This window comes from Melospiza georgiana, chromosome 2, assembly GCF_028018845.1.
Source record: "Melospiza georgiana isolate bMelGeo1 chromosome 2, bMelGeo1.pri, whole genome shotgun sequence".
In the NCBI taxonomy this organism is placed as follows: domain Eukaryota; kingdom Metazoa; phylum Chordata; class Aves; order Passeriformes; family Passerellidae; genus Melospiza; species Melospiza georgiana.
This window is the reverse complement of record NC_080431.1, coordinates 25,650,583-25,668,433: the sequence shown is the minus strand read 5'-3', so window position 1 is coordinate 25,668,433 and position 17,851 is coordinate 25,650,583. Positions and strand designations below refer to the sequence as shown.

At 40.3% G+C, this 17,851-nt stretch overlaps 2 protein-coding genes across 4 annotated transcripts in view; one reads left to right on the top strand and one right to left on the bottom strand.

Annotated features, from left to right (window-relative positions):
• PPP2R3B (protein phosphatase 2 regulatory subunit B''beta) overlaps positions 1-5,971 on the top strand; it is a 46,381-nt gene extending 40,410 nt beyond the window's left edge. Inside the window, exons 12-14 of the mRNA XM_058044235.1 lie at positions 2,452-2,570; positions 2,678-2,784; positions 3,542-5,971. Coding sequence (XP_057900218.1) covers positions 2,452-2,570; positions 2,678-2,784; positions 3,542-3,686 — 371 coding nt within the window. The 3' untranslated portion in view covers positions 3,687-5,971. The remainder of the gene's footprint in view (positions 1-2,451; positions 2,571-2,677; positions 2,785-3,541) is intronic.
• Positions 5,972-6,116: 145 nt separating this feature from the next.
• The window catches only part of LOC131095999 (cohesin subunit SA-2-like), a 57,646-nt gene continuing 45,911 nt past the window's right edge, over positions 6,117-17,851 (bottom strand). For 2 of the 3 annotated variants that reach the window (XM_058044227.1, XM_058044214.1), the window contains 8 exons: positions 17,347-17,492; positions 16,385-16,486; positions 14,925-15,079; positions 14,699-14,827; positions 10,694-10,884; positions 9,443-9,617; positions 8,416-8,500; positions 6,117-7,032 (listed from right to left, as the gene is read on the bottom strand). In XM_058044227.1, coding sequence (XP_057900210.1) covers positions 7,024-7,032; positions 8,416-8,500; positions 9,443-9,617; positions 10,694-10,884; positions 14,699-14,827; positions 14,925-15,079; positions 16,385-16,486; positions 17,347-17,492 — 992 coding nt within the window. In that variant the 3' untranslated portion in view covers positions 6,117-7,023. The remainder of the gene's footprint in view (positions 7,033-8,415; positions 8,501-9,442; positions 9,618-10,693; positions 10,885-14,698; positions 14,828-14,924; positions 15,080-16,384; positions 16,487-17,346; positions 17,493-17,851) is intronic. The other variant, XR_009115937.1, reaches the window with a different exon arrangement.

Genomic DNA, 17,851 nt, shown 5'->3' with positions numbered 1-17,851 from the left:
ATACTAAAATTTAATATGCTGTTTTAAAATTCCTTGTCAGCTTTCATTTTGTGATTGTAGCCACATTTAGCCTTGAGTAAAACCTTGTCACTATCTAGCTGAGGTGAGGCTCTCAGGAAAACCTCTTGATGGTTTTCACCCATTTCTCACCTCTTCCAGTGCTCATTTGAGCTTCTCTGGAGGGAACAGTTTCTAAACCGTGTTTGTCTCTTAGACCAGTATTGACTTCGGTTACATTGGAAGCCCGCCCTTAGGAAATTCATGACAAGGGGATCAAAATTAACAGAATAATGAACTTTTCTGAGTTTTTGCATATTTTTCACATTTGAACTTTCCTTGACCTGCATTCTACTCTCCTGCATTTGACATGGTATCATCTTTAGCTTCAGTTTACCTTTTACATTTGAGAAAAACTTAAGAATACAATTATGGTTAGACAACCAAGTAAGTCAGGTTTATTGCCCACTTTCTTTCTAGTATTAAGAATATTTAAATTACAAGAAATTTAATTTTTTTAAGACACTTGTCATTTATTATGATGGGATTTTTTGCATGCTGAGAGAATTGAAATGGCTCAAAATTAGAACATAAAGCTTGATATTCTTATTTAAACAAGTTAAAATGGATTTGCTTAGTGAAAGCACATCACTAAAGGCAGATAAAAATTGTAAGTAAAGAAGGAATATTAAGTGTGATTCATCTGAAAGCTCCATCCCTGATATCAATGGAACGAAGTCTTAGACCAACATTGTGTAATGCATGGAGGCTAGGGGGCATTTAAAATGAAGTGGGCCAAGCTCTGAGAAGCACATTTATGTTTTATGGTTGCTCACGATCACCTCCTGAACTCAGTAGTTCCCTTCCAGTCTTATGTTATGCTTCTGAAAGGCTTTAATAATAATATTTCTGTTCTACATTTGAGATGAAACAAGATACATCAATGTCATGAGGATGATAAAAGAAGACTATCAAACACAACCAAGATGAGTTATTCAGGGTAACAAAAATGAAAAACTAGCAGCATAACTGATGTTTCACTTAGTGTCTTCTTTTGTTCTGAAGCTACATTCATAAAGTATGGCTAAACTGTGATACATTTTCTATAGAATGCTCTGTGTGCAAAAAAGCAAACTTGAATTTCTGGAGACCTGAATTAATTACTTAAATTTTACTCCTGTTTTGTTGGTGTTTGAGAGACAGTGGTAGGCATCTACACAAGTGTTGCGTGTCTAAGCTCCCATTGCAATAAATGGAAACTGGAGAGCAAATCAATGAACCAAATATAGGAGTCTAACTTAAACTGGGAGCTTATGTAACTAGGATTCAAATCATTTGCTTGCTTGTGGAGAGCTGCTGCCACTTGAAATGGTTCTGTGCACCAGCCATCTGTGTGGGTCTGACAGATAGGGCACAGGTGCCACGGGGGATTTGTGTCCTCCTGCAGCACCAGCGACGAGCCAGCAGAACACACTGGGGCCCTTCATGACAGATGCAAGCGTGGCAACCATGTACAAATGGGATTTGGATTTTGCTTCCCTGTGATGTCCTTGAGTTACACTTTGTTAGAGGCTGGGACAGTATGCTGAGGAAATACTGTTCCAAGTCTGGCTTTTATTGAACTCATATTCCATAACATCTTCAGTTAGTTCCTATTTGATTAACAATGGAAGCTTGTCTGTATTCCAGGTGAATCAATAAAGGGGAGTTGTAAGGATAGTCATCTGTCTTCCCTTGTGTATCTCATATTTTTTAGCCTTTCTGCAGAAGCTTCAATATTCAGCTTTGAAACTGGATAACATTTCTGAGCAACCTGACAAATGCTGCTAATGCTTAACACATCCATTGATTTGAGTCTTTAAAGTATCACACTATAAAAATCAAACAAAACACCTCTGAGCATTTAGCTTTCCTCTCAAGTAGTAAATATTGATCAGACTGGACAAGTGTGGCAACCTTGACTCTATGAAAAATTCATCTGTATGAAGCATAGTCACACAGTGTCATGTCTGTCATACATTTATCTGCTCAAGTCAGGGAAGAGAGAGGGCTGCTGCCATAGGAGATTCCTACCTGCTACCCAAGCACTCCTTGGGAAGGAATGGCTAACTCACTAGACTTCTGTCTTTGAGGAAGCTTAAACAAATACCTTAAATGATTTTTAATAGCTGAGGGATGTAGACTGCATCTCACTTCAACATTCTGACAGGCTGTGGGATATGACAACCACAGCAAGGGAAAAAATCTGAACCATTTCAAGTTTTGTACAGTTTGAAGGGCACATCTCTAGGTATGTATTTCATCTGTTTGCATCTTTCCCATTGCATTGAGGATCAGTGACAAATGTTGCTAAGCAGTGATGACTGAGTAGTGATAAAGTACCTTTTGATTCCTCCACTTTTGAGATCTAATAATTTTCTCTCTAATAATCTTATCTCATAATCTTCTTTACAGGAAAAATTACTCTGCATGATTTAAAGCGATGTAAGCTGACAAATGTGTTCTTTGATACTTTTTTCAACATTGAAAAATACCTTGACCATGAACAGAAGGATCAGTTCTCTATGTTGCGGGTGAGTATGAGACTTTAAGAGTCTTTACAGCTACATGCTTAGCAATTAATACTGTTTATATTAATGAATTAATACTGTTTTGCCTAACATGCAACATGATTGTTTAGGATGGTGAAGGTGAAAGTCAAGAGGTCTCTGACTGGGAGAAATATGCTGCTGAAGAGTATGATATCTTGGTAGCAGAAGAGGCAGCAAGTGAGCAGTGGAACGACGGGTAAGAATGCAGCAGGACAGTTAATATGAATCCTCTCTCCTAAAATACAGCCTCACCACCACTATCATTTATTTAAAAAAGAATAAACACTTCCTTCCCAAAATTCTTATTCTAGAATATGCATCTTTTTATAAGCCCTTGTTTTTAAATTCGTAACTTGGTGAATTGAACCTTCAGATGACTTTTGTTTTCTGTTTAAATCGGTGGTGAACTCATGGGAGAAACTCAAGGTGCTGCTCTATTTTAGTGTGCACAGTGGAGTCATAGTATTTAACTACTTTGTCCTATGTCTTTCTCTGAAAGAACAGCTGATGAGCACATAATGCCTTTATAAAGCAGTTTTAAAGAGCAAAAATGCAGTATCTAAAGCTCATTCTCTGCACAGTCCTGTTAAGTAAAAACATGATGAAATTCAGCAGTAGTTGGGAAGACATGCATGAATGTGAGTCACTCTAACCCAGGACCTGGTCAGTGGAGCAGTGCGTCAGTGTGTGCTTTGAATTCTTTCAGTAGAGCTGCATTTCATACTGGGAAGTTCAGCATATGATAGGAGAGAAAGCTAACTTAAATTCAGGGAATTATTACAGAACCCTGGTGCTGTTGTCGTTATGCTTATTATAAAATGTTGGGAAGTATGTTTTTCCTGCAGCTGCCTTGTTAGTCCAACATTTAGGCACTTCTTGGCATAGTTAGACTCTGTCATTTTCTTTTTTTTCTTTTTTTTTTTCTTCTTTTTTTTCTTTCTGTCTGCTTCTAGGTATGAAGCAGAACTGAGTCCTGTAGACCATCAGAAGGCCAGTGTTCTAAAGTATCAAATGGAGAAAAGACCATTTTTTGAAATGCCTTCCCATCTGGCTGATGTAGACTTGGATGAATATGGCTATGATGAGGATTTTGAATAGAGGTTACTTATGGTCAGCACTTGCAGAAGAGAAGGGACAGTCTGCAGCAGGTCTGCTACACACTGATACTTTTCAGTGGGGTTTTTTTCCCCACTGAAACATATCAATGGGAAAAGAAACACTTTCTTTAGTTTTGTGCTAAAAATATCTAATCATTACACTACCTTGTAAGCAAAAGAAGTGCATTTATATGGAATGATGAGATTTTTGTATTTATTCAATAGTTTATCGTTTGTAAAATAGATTAAAATATTTATTTTCAGATGTTGCATAATTCCTTTTTTGGAAGAATAACAATATTTGACTTAAGAGAAAAGTAATCTACTGTTTTTATGAGAACTGTATAATTCTCTTTAAGCTGATGTGTGGTGCACTGACCATCTCCATCTCACCTGTGAACAGGTGTTTCTGTCCTGGTATGGGAGGTAAGGAGACAATTTACACCTGCAGTGTGCTCATGCTCATAGACAGCCCTCTTTTAGGTTTTATGCCTTGGTAAGGAAGAGATGTGACAATGAGTGCACAGTTCAGCACTCATTTACAAGCAGAGTTTTGTCTGACAAGCTGTGCATATTAGTAGAATACACTAAAGTGAACACCCAAGACAAGTTGTTTTTCTTTTCTGTGTAGTCCTTGTTTGCCCCAACTTTAATTTTGCCCTTTTAAACTTCAGGGTTTTTGATGTTAATCATAAAAAGATTATTTAACAGTGAAGTCTGAGTGTTCATACTTGATCCAAAATGGGTGTGTTAATTCATGCAGAAGGAACCAATTTTTTTTTTTTAAATCCTTTGTATAAATGTTACTTGATCAGTGATGTGCACTAATTTGTTGTGGGCATTCAGTGATTTTGTCTGTCCTCCCCTTTGCTTGTTTGCTATTGACACATTCCATGAATATTCATCAGTGTCACAGCAGCTTGAAATTGTTGCCTCACTCGTAACTGTTAAACAGGTTTTGTTGGGAAAAAATGTACAAAAAGATGTAAGTTATTTTTTTGGTTGCAGTGTAGATCTTTTAAAATGTTTAGAAAACATGTTTGTATTTTCAAATAAAGATTTTCATACATGTAATTTCACAGATGTAATTTTTACATACTTCGCACAATTCATGTCTTGCTAATAAAGAGCCATTCAACACAGGATGGGTTACACAGGTATGCAGTCTGGTTGGGTAATTACAACAAGCTGCATATGCAAAGCACTCAGCCTCTAGCAGGCTTTTCTTCATCCAAAAGAGTATTTGCTGAGCAGCTGGGAGAAACCTGTTGTGCTCAACTCATCACATCACCTCCTGCACAAACCTACACTCCTGTGTTATCAAGAAACTCACTGCTGAAGTGCTGGTGAACCTCACTGAAGGAAACTCAAGTAATTGTAATACCATTTGAAGGATTTTGGTTAATTATTTCAGTTTTAATACAGACTCACCTATGTCAAATTTCTCCAGGGCTGGCTGGATCCCTTTCACTAACCTGCCCATGGTTTGGGGCTTTTAAGCAGTAAAGATTAACAGCATTTCTGTGATGCTCTGGTCCCTCAGGGAAAGGATGACCAACTGGCATTGGAGAAGGTGATCCTGAACATCTGTTACACTGCAAGAGATGCATTTTCCTACCTTAAAACTTTTCTCAAGAAGGGGGCTTGTTACTGGGCAGGAAACAGCCACAGGCTTTCCCAGGATGCAGTGACACATCGGTCACACAGCACTATGGTGCAGGGTCAATCTCTTCTGCAGAGCCTGTAGCTGTTGTTGCCACTTTGTGTTTAATGAAGTGCCTGTTAAATCCTGCTCTCTATTATACTTGTGCTAACCAAATCCCTCCTTTCCTAAATAGAATGTATCCTGCTGTTTTCAGAGCAGTCCTTTTTCCTAAAATGAGTTTGAGGATTACTGGACCTTGCCTCTGCAGGGTAATTACCATCCCAATCCCACTGTTACAGAAATTAAAGTATCCATATGTTTGATGTAGTTCCAGGTATAACTGTTTTCCTAGTCAAGCTGTATTCTGCCTGCCTAGTGAGTCCTTAGGCCTAGATCCACAAACCATCCACAGATGGATGAGGGGAAACAGCAGTAGCCCAGTCCAGGTAGGGGGAGTTACTGATGGAATCATAGAGGAACCTGAGAATCACCTCCCTTGTGTCAGCCTGCACACCATGCACAAGGAGAATCATGGATTTCACTGTGGCCACTTCAGTGTACTCAATACCTGGGCAACAGTCATGGCTTTCAATTCCATCTTCATAGGAACTCCCTGCTCAGCCTGTGGAATAACACAACTGCAAAGGCCAGCACACATTTGCTGCCATTCTTTCTCCATCACAGTGTGGGAGTATCACTTACACATTCAGTACTAATGGATAGCAATAGTTCTGTAGTTTATTTTACATAGTTACAATCCAAAATATATATATGTGTATATATATATATAAAAATAAAGCTGATATGATCACTGCAATGTACAATTCCAGGGAGCAGTGAGCAGGGTAAGTGAAAGCAGCTCCCACTCCCCAGCCGACTGCCACTGAAACACTCGAGTGACCATCATTTGCAAATTCTTAATGCAAAAACCCTCTATTTATGAATGGCCATATTTACAGTCTATTTACACTGTCTTTCCAGGATTTTTCCAAGTAAACACCACATGATCACTATACAAAGGATTTCCAGAGGAAAATACTGAGCTGGTCCGTTGTTTCTTTCTTTGTTACTCTGAAGCCTTCACACAGGTTTTCCAGGAACATGTCCTGATGCTAAACACATTGTTCTAAGTAATGGAATTCAGAAATACTTTCAGATGATTGATCCAGGTTTTCCATTTTACAGGCAGGAAATGGCACTTGCCAACAGCCAGCAGGTCCCAGTGCTCACAGGTGGGCCAGGCTCTTTTCTCCCCTGCACTGGGTGCAAGGAAACACACACATCTCCATTTGGTTATCTTAAACAGTAAAAAACAGGCCAGCAGAGCACTGGCCTCACATGCTGCAGACAAGCTTGTCTCACCTGGTTCACAGTGTCTTTGATTCAGTGTTTGTCAATACCCTGATTCCAATCCTGCAGCTGTGAGCTTTTCCAAGGCAGCATCAAGGATGAGGATGCAGCTGAGTAAAGATGCTCAGAAGGACCAACCCTGGAACTGCAGCAGCCACCTCAGTAATGCCCACAGCCAGCAATGGTGAGAAATTAACCATAGTGCTACAAGCTGGTTCTGGCTGGAGGCCCATGGGCACAGAGACAACGTGACCCATGTCTCCTGCCACCTCAGTTTGACGAGTTAAACAACTTGCAGAAAAAACACGGCGTGTGCTTCACTTCTGTTCATCCTCTCAGTGTCTTAACTGTCCTACATCACAAGAAAAAAGAGATTAAGTCAGTGCTCTCCTCTGAAGAAAATATCATTTAAGAGCCTATAAGGAATCAGAGTAACAGTGTAGCATCAAACCATTCAGCAACTTAGACATAGAGCCAGCTCTTATAAAGAGCTACAGCTTCCACAAAAGGAAAGAAGCATTTCCATACCCCAAAAAGCCCAGAAAAGGCACAACAGGAAAGGCACCATACTGCCTAAGTAGTGCAATTTCTATATGGCTTTGATCTTTGTCCATGGAGTTAAATTCTTCCATTATCTGTGTTCAGTAGGAGCTGCTTCAAGTACATGGGCCAAACTCTCTCATTTTAACATGCATATAACTGAAAGAAAAGGTAGTCCTCTTTAAAAATTTAAGCCCACCATATGTTAAAAAAAAATGGCTGAACTTTACAGCAAAAACTCATTTAAAAAGACAAAAATCATGCAAAGTCCGAATGTGGTGGTTAGATCCCAGATAACCAGTCACTGGAAATCAAGGAGTTGCCTGACTCACTGCAAAAATACTGTCTGCCAAACACTGAGTTATGTTCTGAAGTGCAGATAACAGGGAAAAACCTGAAGGAACTGCTCAGCCCCCTGTAGTGGCTGACACAGAAACCTTTAGGGGGCAGAAGGGTTGTGATTAGCTGCAGCACAGGATAAACCACGGCCTTTCACTCCCCTCCACCCCTTTCCTTGTACAGCCACCACACAAGGCCCTGCTGTACAACATCCTGAGTTCTTGCACTGCACTGGCCCAAATGGCTAAAAGGGCTGCAGTGACCCAGTCCACAATGTTCTCATGCTTCCCTTCAAATCCCCAGTTTGTTCGGGGACAATTTAATCTGCCCAACAGCCGTGACAGGGAAAAGGCAAGAAACATGGGATACTCCAGCAAGAGCCCAGGGCTGTCCAGTGATCAGACACACTCTGAGTCTTGCAATCCAAAGAGCACAATGCAAACACCATTTCTGAAGCAGATATTCCCTGCAGGCCACACAGCAGTGCCATCTCTGCAACGTGTCAGTAAAGCGAAGCAACTGCAGCAAACAGCTCTTAACAAGGAAGCTTCACAGTATGGGGAAAAAGAAAGGGGATCCTCCTCTTAATGCATCCTAAGTGACATTCAATCCTTACAAACGACCTAAGGATGTCTTGATACTAGAGTAAGGATTGCCTCTAAAATGTAGATTGAGCTGAAGGAGGAAACTACAGTTGCAGCTGGAAAGGGAAGAGGGCATCCTCCTTTTCTCATCCTGAAAAGGGTCACAAAAGAGCAACCCCTTTGCTGCTGCATGGCTACCCAAGAGACTCTGACCTAACACTGACCCACCTCAACTACAGCTGTCCTCAGAGCTGGAAACCAGCCAGAATTACCTGGTCTGTACCAACAACATCAACATCTTCAATTGTGTCTTCTGGACCCTCCGCAGAGACATCTTCTGTCTTAACCTCATCTTTGCTGGAAAAGAAAAACAAACCAAAAAATAGCTAAGTCTTGAGATATCTCATAACAGAGGCTGCACATGGCAGGGAATTTCACATAGTAAGATCTGCTGCTGATATCCATGTAAGGTAGCCTAAAGTTACTGGCCTAGGATTTCCCAGTATGAAACAGGTTATGCTCTGAGGAATTTTCAATAAAGCTGTTCAGAAACAAAACACTAGTTTGAACAGGGGCTACCTTCATGTTTAATAATTTGTTCTGCTTTACTTGTATTCTCCAGGTTCATTTAGCAAGTGTCCCAAAACCTGGAAAAGCATGCATCTTCCCAGGATTTGTGTTTCACCTTTTAACCTACTACCTCAATAAATGAACTGAATTAAAGGAAAATACTTCAACTGAGCACTTTGATTGCTCAAAAGTAGACTCCAGACTCCCTATTTCTGCAACACCTCTCTCACATCCAAGCTGTGTGGAGTTTCACTGTGGCATGCCTGCATGCTGCACACCAACACTTCTCTAAAAGAAAGCCACAGGGTAACACAGTGGTTAACAGCAGATCTGCAGAGACAAGAATCCTCTTTCATTTCCAGAAATGCAGAAAACACTTATTGTGTGGCTGCAGCAACAGCCAGAGAGTAACCAGCACCAAAGATCTCCAATCTGGACATGGAAGTGGGACAGGGAACTTTCCTCCATCCTTGTCTTTTTCTCTGCACACCTGATAGTACTTCAAGAAAGCACAGAAGCCCTGTGACAGTGGCAGGAGAAAGCAGCAGATGTAGATACTGGACTGAGGAAACAAAAAAACACAACCTGTCCTTGGGACACAGCCCATAAGACAGGAGGAGCACACACCCTGAGCTCATGAAGTATTACAAAAACCAGAAGGTGGATAGGGAGACCCCAACTGTCAATGCCAGAACAGGTGGAGGAGCTTGTAAGACATCAAACTCTCACCAGTATCTTCTACGCATCCCTCCTGGACAAAGGAATGGCAAACGTTCCTGCAAGTGCATCTCCTGAGATTTCAGCCTCTTTCTGCTTTTCCCTGCTGCAGAGGACAGCTGGGAAACACACTGCTGTTCTGGGGCTTTGCTTCCTGCTTCAGTCTGGCTGGTTTCAGGCACAGACCCTGCAACAGAGAGTGAACACAGTCATTCTTCAGCCTCACCCTCAGAGGTCCTGAGATGGACATTTCCAGTATGTTCCCCACAGCAGAGAAACAATTGGGCCAAGCTCAAAAGGACATCTGGAGCAAAGCATTCCTTTATTGAAAGAGACAGCTAAAAGCCACTTAAAAGAAAATCCATTTAATTTGCCCACTGGTCATTTTTGCAATCTAGATTTATGAACTTGGCCCTGGTCCATAACTGCTATCAGTACTGCTGAGTCTATGTAATGCTCAAGAAAGCGGGGCCTTTGGGGATACAAAGGAACAAGCTCTCTGAAGGCAAGTTATTGAAAAGAAGATTTATGAGAAAGAATGAGAAAGAAACTAAAGGACACTGTGGGAAAATTTCCTTTCCTCCACATACTACTGCACATGTCCATAACACTTAGCATGTTTATTAGCAATTGTTTTCATAGTAGCTTTATTACATTTTAACAAAGTCCCACCATATCTATCAGTGAATACTTCATTACAGATGGGCAGTCCATAAATGCTGCCAAAGCCTGGATGCAGCTCATCTAAATATAATTATTTAAGGTAGGAGTATAATTTTACAGACTCCCTAGAAATTCACCAGAGAGAAAAACCCTAGAATATGATTTGGCCCAGATAATCTGGCCTGAAGACCTGAATCAACTTCTGGAAATACCTCTCCTGTCTCAATTATCTACAGGGCCTAAAGCAACAGTGTCCTTAGTTAACAATTAAAAGCAATCAACCAAGTCTCAGTGGCTCAGACAAATGCCAGATTTTAGTACACAGCAGAATTCAGATAATCTTGAATTCCCCTCAGTCCAACCCTATAGCTATTGAGTGATCAAGGGACCTGTAACAACAACAAAGCTGAAGGCAAAAACCACACTTCAAACTGGGAAGTCCACAATATCCAACACATCATGGTACTCTACTGCTAATGCAAAACATTAAATACAGTTTAGCATGTGCAAATTTGCTACAGCTAAGCAAAATAGCAGATACAGCAGTTTTTCCAGACAGACAAAAAATACAGCTGATCAAGAACTGGGAAGTTTTCATACCATTAGACAATTTCCTCTTAAAAGAAGATGTCTTAGATGAGCCCACAGGGGGCCACTCTCCCAAACTGCCAAGGACAGAGCTCTCCTCATCTTCATTTGACAATAAAGAGTTTCTGTACCAGACCAAAGGCTGCCATTTGTCTCCTCTGCAGGCCAGTGGCTCTGTTATGTACCTCTGTAAGTAACTGTACCTGGAACAAAAACAAAAGCAAGCATAAGGAAACTCACTATCCTTCCATTCAATATCTAGGGCAGGTATTGCAAGAAAGGGTTTTCACTTTACTCTCCAAAGGTGCAAACAGAACTGTTGAAGAGAGGGCACTATTTTTCTGTGAAATACCTGACATCTCTGAACTATCTATTTAAAATGCAAACATTTTCAAAGCTAAAAGGGTGCTTGAATTTTTAGCATTAGAAACAACACAAGATCCCCAGAAATTACAAAACTACATCAGCTTCTATAAAGAGTTTCCTGTGCAGGGAAAGTCTGCCAATTGCTGCTGCCAGTAGCAACCTGAACAGAGCAGAAATTCTTCAAGGATTCATTTCTTCTGGTGGCCTTTTCTGTCTCATGAACACAAAGAAGACCCCAGGCAAGAGATGCTCCCTGTGATTCAGTAGTACAGAAAACAGTACAGGTCAGGCAATGGGGGTTTTATACCATGAATGCCTGTTCTGTCAAGATTTAAAAAAATAACAACCAATTAAACCACTTTTCTATATTATCAGCTCAAACTCAATCCAGTTCTCTCACTAAAATGTCAAGTGTTTGCAAGAAGCAGATAACTGCTCTATAGCTCTGACAATACATGGGATGTGGGAAACATTATCTCAAATCCTTGTTCTGTCTGATTCAGGCCAGAGATTTGACACTGGGCCTTCCTGAATCCCAGGTGAAGCTAGCACCTTTCCTGGAGCAAAAAGGCCATCTTCAAACACTTCTTATTTGAAAAACAGGACATTTTCAACAAAGTCTTTCTGACCCATTCCTACTTAATAACAATAAGAAAAGAAAACCAAAGTCTGACTCAGGATTAGAAACCGGATATTCACCACATTTCAGATACAGTCCATCACTTTAAAATCAAGCCCAGTGTTGTTAAAACAGACCCCACCTTAGCAAATACCAGAAGTGACAGTTTTAACACCAGCCTGTGCAACATTTTTTTTTTTTTTATTAGGAGAGTGGCCTGGAAAATATCAGACATTTCATTTGCTTTGCAAAACAAGAAAACCAGTGCTGAGAGGAGGTCAGGGTAAGCACTGGCTCTGAAACAATTAGAGTCCTGGACTCTGGGGGCCCCAGGGATCAAGAAACCCTGGTAATGGAATTTGTTGGTTCCAAACAAGCACGCATTGTAACTACAGTTTCAGGGTCTAATCCAACTGCTATCAATGTCAATGGAAAGACTCCTACTGATTCAGGAATCAGGCCCTTCATGCTGCTTGCTATTCAGCAATTCATTTCTTGTGTGCATTTTGTGGCACAGAGCAACTGACAAGCCAGGTATTTTACTGCTAGAGCCTGTGCAATTACAGGGGAGAGGGTTAAAGTCCATATACTTCCATGGTGTTGAAATATAGTCCTTTCTAACAAATGCCCATATTCTGTATCTCATCTGTTACAGGTACGTTCACATATGTTAACATATAGACCTGGACATCAATCCTATGATTAATAAGAAAAATGAAAATAACCAGATGTTTGTTTCTCAAAGTTCATGTTGACTTAAAACATTCCATCCAATAATTTATGATGGAGCTAAACCTAAATATTTCTAAGAGGAAATATAATCTCCAGTCTCTGCAAGGCACTTATGGCCTCCCAGAATAGAAACTGTTATTCTAGAAATATAGTATGAACGTACTTGTGGATAAATTGCAATTTCCCTTCTAGCAAATTTTATTGTTTCCCATTTGTTCCAAGCAGTAGATGGAAGGCCCAAAGCAGTAAGAAGTCAAGTGCATTCCCTACTAGGTTCTGTTATTCTCCACAAAACTTCTCCATGAATACACCTACCTGAATGCATCAAATGTATCTGATACATTCAGGAATATACTTCCAGAATATATCCTCTGATCAAGAGGTTTAATATAGTCCTAGGGAAAAAATATCAGGATTTAGCTTTGATCTGCCCCATCAACAATTAAATATTTTCCTCTTGCTTGATTAAAAACAACTCCCAGAGGTAAATGAAATTACAGTTTTTCAAGGATGGTTTAACAGGAATCTACTTATTGCATGGGTGTGACCACAGAGGCTTACAGCTCTTTAAAATACAGACAACAATGGACAGAGTTATAACTGTCCAAACTGGGGCCTGGAGCACTTCCCTGATGAAGAAAGGCTGAGGGAGTTGGTATTATTCAGCCTGGAGAAGAGAAGGCTCTGGGGAAGACTTACAGCACCTTCTAGTACCTAAACAGAGATGAAAAGAGAGCTGGAGAGGGACTTTCTATAAGGGCATGTAGAAATAGGAGAAGGCTTTAAAAGGCTTTAAATGGCTTTAAACTGAGTGTGAGTTTAGATTAGATATTAGGAAGAATTTCCTGACTGGGACTGTGGTGATGCACTGAAGCAGGTTGCCCAGAGAGTTCTGCACTCCCCATCCCTGAAAGTGTTCAAGGCCAGGTTGGATGAGGCTTTGAGCAACCTGGTCTAGTAGAAAGTGTTCCTCCCCATGGCAGGGGGGTTGGGACTAGATGATCCTTAAGTCCTATGGATTCTATGAAAACCAATTTTAGTAGCAGATCTCAAAGATTCTCATCTGAGAAAAATGCAAGAATAGCAAATGAAGTTATCCATATCCATAGATTATGGGTCAGCAATCATTATATGTTGACTACTTTTCTTCTGCATTTTGCACTCCAGCTTTGAATCAATTTTTTCAAATGAATTGTGTTGATGGCAATCATTAATAAATTGTGTCATGTGAAGTAACAGGAAAATAGACATTTACTATTCTTGACCCATGTTACATAAAACCTGGCTGATGATTCCCATGGAAGTTCTCCTCCAATGTAAGACAAAGTGACATGGGAACAAGCAAGTTACACAGAGATCAGAAAGATGTGACAGTTGGCTTTCCTCCCTTTCTGCTGACTTCCTTTCAAAAGTAAAACTCTTCTTGTTGTGTACTGGAGTGATTTACTCAGAAATGCTGAAAGGCAGATGTGTCTTACTGTCCCACATCTTCAAATGTGCTTTCAGAAAAATGGAAATACCTGGAAGTATCTCTGAAGTGCAGAGATCCAGATCCAAATGAACAGCACTGACTAAGGAAGTAATGCTAAAGGGTCAAATAGAAGGAACAATGTTACTTCCATCTCAAAAATTATCAGAGCTGAGGCAGGTGAAGAAGGAAATAAGATACATACCCATATATCTCTCCATTCAGGTGCATAATACCCTACTGATACAAAAACAAAGCTATGACTCTTATAGCATTAAATGTAAGTATTTAAAACATGACCCACTGGATCAGGGCATATGCCTGTGTAAACATAAAATTCTTGGATTTAAATATCTATATAATGAAGAGTGTCACATATATTTTTATTCCAAATATGTTCCATGGAATTCACATAATTGAGGTCTGAAGCTGTGGAAATAGATAATTACAAAATAATGATCCCTGCATTATTTCTTCCACAGTATTTTGATTTACTTTTCTGTTCAGAAAAGCATTCCTGTCAGTCCACTAACCAGTCAAGTCACAAATCTCTTCCACCAAATTAACAGCCTTTCCTTCAGAAGAATTGCCATATGTGGCCACAACTATGTGTTAGAAAAATCTAGAATGCTTATTGCAGATACAATCTGAAATAACTACTACTACAAAATTCAATAAGTGTCTCAAACTAACAGCCTGAAGGGCAGACTGCTTTCAGAGGTTCTCTGAAGTGCCCTTGAGCAAATTCTGCCACGCTGAAGTTCAAGTGTCCTTTGTAGAGGGATACACAAATCACAAACTGTGTATGATGGTATACGAGAACTGAACTTACACTAGTCTTTTGTCTGGCTTCAGCAGCTTGTTGGAAAATTCACTGATGATTAACAGAAAGCTCAAGTTAGGAGGCAAGCATTTTCCATCTACTCCAGTAGCTCCTTGAAAAGCAAATTCAATCCCTTCCCTATTGAAAGAAAAACAGAAAAGAGTAATAAAACAGATAAAAGAGACAACTAATAAAAGCAATGACCACGGACAACATGATGCTACATGGCACATACTTGTGTATCATGGCTATAGATTCTCTAGATTTCACTTGGTCCCAACCAAATGTTAGTGAAAAGCGACGAGCAAGTTCTTTGATGTTTGCAAAGGAAGGAGAGGAGAAGTCCACACCATTACTGCTGTCTTGGCTTTCTGCATGTGTCTGAAACAGCTGCAAGAGAAGTCTCAGATAAGCAAACACAGGTAATCCTACAGGCAAACAAAGCATCAGGCAGACAGAGACAGACACAGCCACCTCACACAGAGAGAAGCCTCACAGAAGAGCAGGTGAGCCATGTGCTTCTGAAGCACTGCATGGAACAACGACAAGGAACTGACACAAAGCACACTGCTGTGCTCCTAAGACAGGCACAAACTAAAAAATAAAAATATTATGTGTATAAACAAAAAACTGATTCCTGAAGATGATGGTCCCACTGACCTCATCTCCTGTTGGGGCTTCTGAACCAAGCTCCAGAGGCCTAATTTGCCTGAGATGCTTTCAGAGTAGCACAGTGCAGATACAAAGCTGCAAGTCTGGCAGCACCATAGTCCCATTTCGGAGAGTAAGAGTAGGTCAAAAACACATCTTGAGCTCCATTAACTGTGCTTTGGGGTTTTTTTTCTAATAGAATATGGAAGTAGCTTGTTCTTGTCAACCTGTTAACTTTCAAGGTCAAGCAAAGGCCAAAAAGGGCCTGTTGTCTATGTGATACCTAAACGCCAAGTCCTGACTATGTCAGCAGAATATATGTAGCCAAATGCTGCTTAGACTCATCTAAGCTCAGATTTCAAGGGCTGGTTCACAGATCTAAGCCCCTGGCAATATGTGTGAAATAAGCAAAGCTCATGTGTCAGTATCCTCGGGAGGAGCCTGCTCTCTGGATTACAGCAGGACTCCAGGCTAGAAGCAGCTCTGGCCACGGGCAGAGCTGGCAAAAGCAGCTGCTAAAATAGCTAACTGGCTATCAGTCAGCAGCTGCAAGCAACTGAGACCCTTCAGAAGAGCTGCAAACCACTTTCATCCAGAAAAAAAAAAAAAAAAAAAGCTGAAAATACAGGGGGAGTTGGAGTGGCCAGACACAGGCACATCCATGGGTCCTCAAACTGAGAAAGAATTAAGGTAGTCCATAAAACACAACATAAGATCCTTAACATTTATTAAGAGACATCATGTCCCAAGAAACACTTCAAAATCTCACATCAGTTCTAATATACTATGCACTTGAAGATTAAAAACATGACCAAAAAACATCATGGACAAAAGAACCTTTTAAGATAGGGGTAATGATTTGAAAGGAGTTTTAATTGTGACATGCAAAAACAATATACGTAGAGAAAGTGCAGGAAAGGAAGTAAATTCTGTCACTAGGTTTTCTAATGATTTTGAATAATTATGGCATGGGAGGTAAAAATCTTCACTGTGAATACAGGTATCATAAGAGCCCCTAGCCTCTTGCTTTAATCTTAACCTTACCTGCTGCAGACAGAGAATCAGTGTCTTGGCACTCTGAATTTTGTCATTGTACCGCGTCTTGCTTAACGTTTCTTTAATTATGTCTCCAAAATCACTGTAGGTCTATTAACAGCAACAAAACAATTGAGAGTTAGCATTCCCCTTCTTTAGCACTGGGAGAACACAAACCACGTGACTGTTCAAGTGACACAAGAAGTTCCTAAAACACTCCCAATTTCAGAACATGCAAGTTAAAAGATGAAAACTGGGTCTTTTATAATATTTCATATGCAAAGCAATGGTATGCTCGTTGAAGAGTAATGTGAGGATCAAAATTACAGTGAAATTGTTAAGTATTAACAACTAATTGATTGTCAATTCTTAATTCACAATTAATTGTAATTCTTTAAAAAAAGCAAAGCCTCACCAAATATGGAGTTTTCTACACTTTACTAGTGCTTGTCAATGAAGCAAAGAACAAGATTCATATTCAGGTATTTCCAAAGTTCTGTCAGTTGACTCAAGGAAACTGCCCACTCCGATGATCTTGGTCCTCCTGAAACCCCCTTCAGAGTGGCTAAACCCTGGTCATCTAAACCCTGGGACTCATGTGAAATCTAGGCACCTCCATATGCACTGTGTGAGCTGTATGAATTAAGCTGAACACTTCAGGGTGAGAACCTAAACACGTGAATCACTCTCCAGCCATAAACTGCTGCTCTGCAGTGGCCTCTCTGGAGAAGCTGAGGAGCAGATGTCCAGACAGACACGTCCTCTCCTCAATTTTCAGTTGCTTTGTCTGCAGTGAGGTACCTTTGTGGAACCAAGAGAGGAGCTCTGCCCCACTCCTGCTTGATTCTTTTGTGATTATCCCAGGACTCTGAGCCATAACACTTATTTAACACCCTCTTTTGCAAACACTGGAGACACTTTCAAAAACTAAAATGCACTGGTAGGAAAAAAACCCTTATCTAAAACATTACCTTCACATAATACTTATAGATCTCAGCAGCTGCAGTCATCTCTACCACGTTATACACTATTAACTTGCAATATGCTGCCAGAAGACTCCGCTTTTTGTGCAAGTCATCAAGTTTGCAAGCTTCATCCTTTCCCTCTTCTGTCAGATCTAGGAAAACAAAAGCATTGAAGCTTTGTTCTATTACTTTATTCAAGGTATCTCAGTTTAAATGACCAACTTTCACCTAAATAGCACAGACTCAGCTGTTCAGTAACAGGTGCCACTGCTCATTCCTGTGTACATCAGAAAACACAGGTTTATTCCCATTTCAAAGCTCCAGCTGGTAACAGTGAAAACAGTCTTCTTCCACAGTCTCCTACTCTGATCTTCATAGGACTTTGGCATTTCTACTAGTCAGAATCTCCAAGTACAACACTGCTCACAGTTACAGAACTGAACCAGCAAGTAGAATAAAAGGCACAAACACAAACATACCAAATGGAAGGGACCTGAAAAATTGCAAACAC